This window comes from Laccaria bicolor, genomic scaffold (assembly GCF_000143565.1).
Source record: "Laccaria bicolor S238N-H82 LACBIscaffold_16 genomic scaffold, whole genome shotgun sequence".
NCBI classification, from domain to species: Eukaryota; Fungi; Basidiomycota; class Agaricomycetes; order Agaricales; family Hydnangiaceae; genus Laccaria; species Laccaria bicolor.
The window spans coordinates 680,242-683,544 of NW_001889887.1; the positions used below are offsets into that span (position 1 = coordinate 680,242).

The window sequence follows — 3,303 nt, forward strand, 5'->3', positions numbered from 1 at the left end:
TGACGCGTATGTTTTTATTGTTTCTTTCCAGTCCTTCATTTCCTTGTATCTCTCATTCACATTTACCTCCGTTATTTACTAGTCTTTACCTCAAGCCACAAATCTTTCCCTTTATATATGAAACCTTATTTCTGTCTCACCTCAGTCGTTCCTCACTTTACGGTGACTGACGTCTGAGTTGTGTTTGCTTCTACAGGTTATGGGCCCCGCTGCGCTCACCTATGAACTCAGAATTCAGTCACGATGACCTGGCTCGGCGACTCGCCCCCACATTCCCATTTTAATAACATCCCCGCAGTCCACACAAATCTCGCTGCAGCCTTGTAGCTGGCGACTACACTCAACACACGTGGCCTCACTTTCCATTTTGGCCTCACACACTGGTTTTCACTGCAGCTCACAGCTGGCGACGACATTCAATTTACACAGTCCTACATTACTTCCCGGCCTCACATATACTTTCCCGCACTCGAATTCACTTCGGCAATGCACAAGACTTCACATTACCTTCCACATCTTGCAATCACTCGCATCGCACCATTAATATCCTGGGTCAAAGGGACTACTCTACAGCAAATACACTCCTACACACATACGGTACAACACATTTTATGCCCGCCGCCCATGCAAATTTCCCTATGTCGTTACCTACTCATCTCCCACATCCGACACTATTCCATACCCACCGGTTCCCTCCCTATGAGAATGGGACACACTGTGTAACACCACATGCCACCATGTCGGCTCTGACAGGACTATGATTCAATGATCAGGATCAGAGCCACAGCCAACGCATACTACGTACCAAGGGATTCTTCATGTTGATGCATGCTAAACACATACATTGAATCATCGACTCAACACAAGGCCAACAAACTCTCTTGGCCGCCATTTCCAAGCACCAAGACAACGGATAACACACAACGCGTCCTTCAGTGCCAGACCAGATTTTGTTCACGAAGGACGTAACTCCGAGGTTTAAAGTCAAAGGTCCATCGGTGCTGCAGCCTTTTCAACACTCATGTTGATGTACGCCATGCTGGAGTTGATCCACGAGTACGACCAAACGAACTACTTCTTAACACGTCTCATCCACATTCAATGAGCCGCCGGCGATTTTGGCGCTATAGATCTCCTGGAGCTGTCTGCTGCCCTGACATACTTCCGAGAGCCACTCTGCTCTTCATTCACGGACGTTCCCCCCAGACATGATACTCTTCAAGTTCTAGGACATGACGTGTCTCGCTCCACCAGGGGGAACCTGCTGTCAAGGCGCATAGAGTGCTGAAGAGGTGTCGGAAAAGGTACCATCATTGAGCCATATCCTCCGACTACTCCATACCATCACCACCATGTCATCACCTCCTGCCAACCTCCCGCCATAATTACCTTCACCATAGCAGAACACATTACCTGCCAGCAGCAGTTCCCCGGGGAGGGCCTTCGCAATCACTGGGGACCCAATCAGTTGCGACACCGACCGACGCCATACGATTCGTTGGCTCCTCGACCTGCATCACTGTCACCTACAACACCACCTGCCAAAAACGACACGCTCAACACAACTAGCGGTTGCTTATCGTTCACCACTACCAATGGCTTGCCGCGGTCATGTATGCAGTCGACTGTGCATTGAAGACTATTCCCTCAGACGAGCACGTTATCCCAATAATATCACTACACGACCCATGTACCTCTTTTCCCCATGTCCGGCTCCATGATGGCTTCGCTCGTTCAGAGCGGCCACGAGCTAACGATATGGGATATAACAGAATCCAGGCAACGTTTTCATTTGATGCAAGGGACGATCCTTGTGGGGAGAGAAGCCTCGATAGCCCCTACTGAAATGCCGGCCGACGCAAGTGTAGTCGATGAGGGGGAGATACCTGCACCCGCATTAGTGATGCCTCCTTACACGCACGGTATTTGTACTCACTAACTGAACCATGTGCCTTCACCACTACACTGTCGTCGCCCACACTCGCTTCGCCCACACACGACGCCGAATACGACATACTCATTACCACTTTGCCTGAACGTCATCCTCCAAAAGAGGTATCCAGCACTGTGCACTGTCAACTTTTGAGAAGGAGGCAATCTAGCCACTGCCCTACTACGCACAGAGCGCAAAGCCACACCACCAGAGTCTATGTGTCAGGAAACAAGCCTCCTACGATATCATTCACACACCTCTCCGCCAATCTCGCCAGACTACATCACGTTCACACTTTTGCAACCACGGAGGATAAGTTGCATGTGGTCTTCTTGAATGTATGCAATAGGCGCTGTTGGTTTGGGGAGAGGAGATACAAAATGCGCCCACGGTTGACGTAATGGTCTCGGCGTTGCCTCGGACCGAGCATCTTGATGTTCATGCACGTTGCACATCCTGTGCGGTGCTGCCAAACCCACCTCATCACATACCTACTTCGTTCCCTATCGCCATTGTTGGAGAAATATCATCAGAAAGTTCACGCCACTATCTCCAAACTCGCCTCCACCTACTCCCTATGAGGCTGGGCTGCTCCTACACCCATCCACACTACGGTCACTACCATCAGAGATGCCCCCTCCCTACACTCTTCACAGCGCATACTATCGCACATCCGGAACACGGGATTCGGGGGAGCTAAGGAATTCTTTGGATCTGGGACTCTCCTACACATTCCACCTCCCGATTTGCTGAACATCCCAACTCGTAATCCGCCAAACCCCAGGAGCAGGCAGCATAATAACAGCCCAACATCCTTAAACGGCCACCTCATCCTACAAAATCACTCCAACCTTTGCATGGAACATAACCTTTGTCCCAGCCACGCCAACACACCTCACCGTCTCTGCCGTATGTGATAACGGGAACATGTACCCCGTGGGATCGACGGTCAAGATTATACCCGGAATGGCGACGAGTGTGGTACGGGGCATGTATTCATACCGGCAGGCGCACACGAAGACACTGCTTGCACAGGCGCCGTACACGTTGAATGCCTGGGACAAGAGGGGCCCAGAGGCACCGAAACGTGGGGGTATTCCTGCCGAATAGTCTGTTGCAGTTTGCGCTTTGTACGCCTCAGCCGTATACGCTGCTGGCTCCCACCTCCTCCACACGACAAGTAACCGGTATGGGCCTTTTGCGGGTATAAAGAGCATCCCATTTAGTGCTCGAAATCCCTGCATCCCGTTGTTTCTGTTACCCGAGGACCTCTCATCTCGCGACGTTTTCGTTTCCTCTCTCAGCACTATGATTTCTTACTCACTTTATCCCAACACGGCCACTCGTATACAACATCACATAATCCTCCA

General features: G+C 50.8%; 1 protein-coding gene across 1 annotated transcript; it reads left to right on the forward strand.

Annotated features, from left to right (window-relative positions):
- Window positions 1-2,860: 2,860 nt before the first annotated feature.
- On the forward strand, window positions 2,861-3,043 carry LACBIDRAFT_299421 (uncharacterized protein; the record flags this gene model as incomplete). The annotated part of the gene is made up of 1 exon (XM_001882306.1): window positions 2,861-3,043. One exon carries the CDS (start codon window positions 2,861-2,863, stop codon window positions 3,041-3,043), a length of 183 nt encoding a protein of 60 aa, XP_001882341.1.
- Window positions 3,044-3,303: the final 260 nt, after the last annotated feature.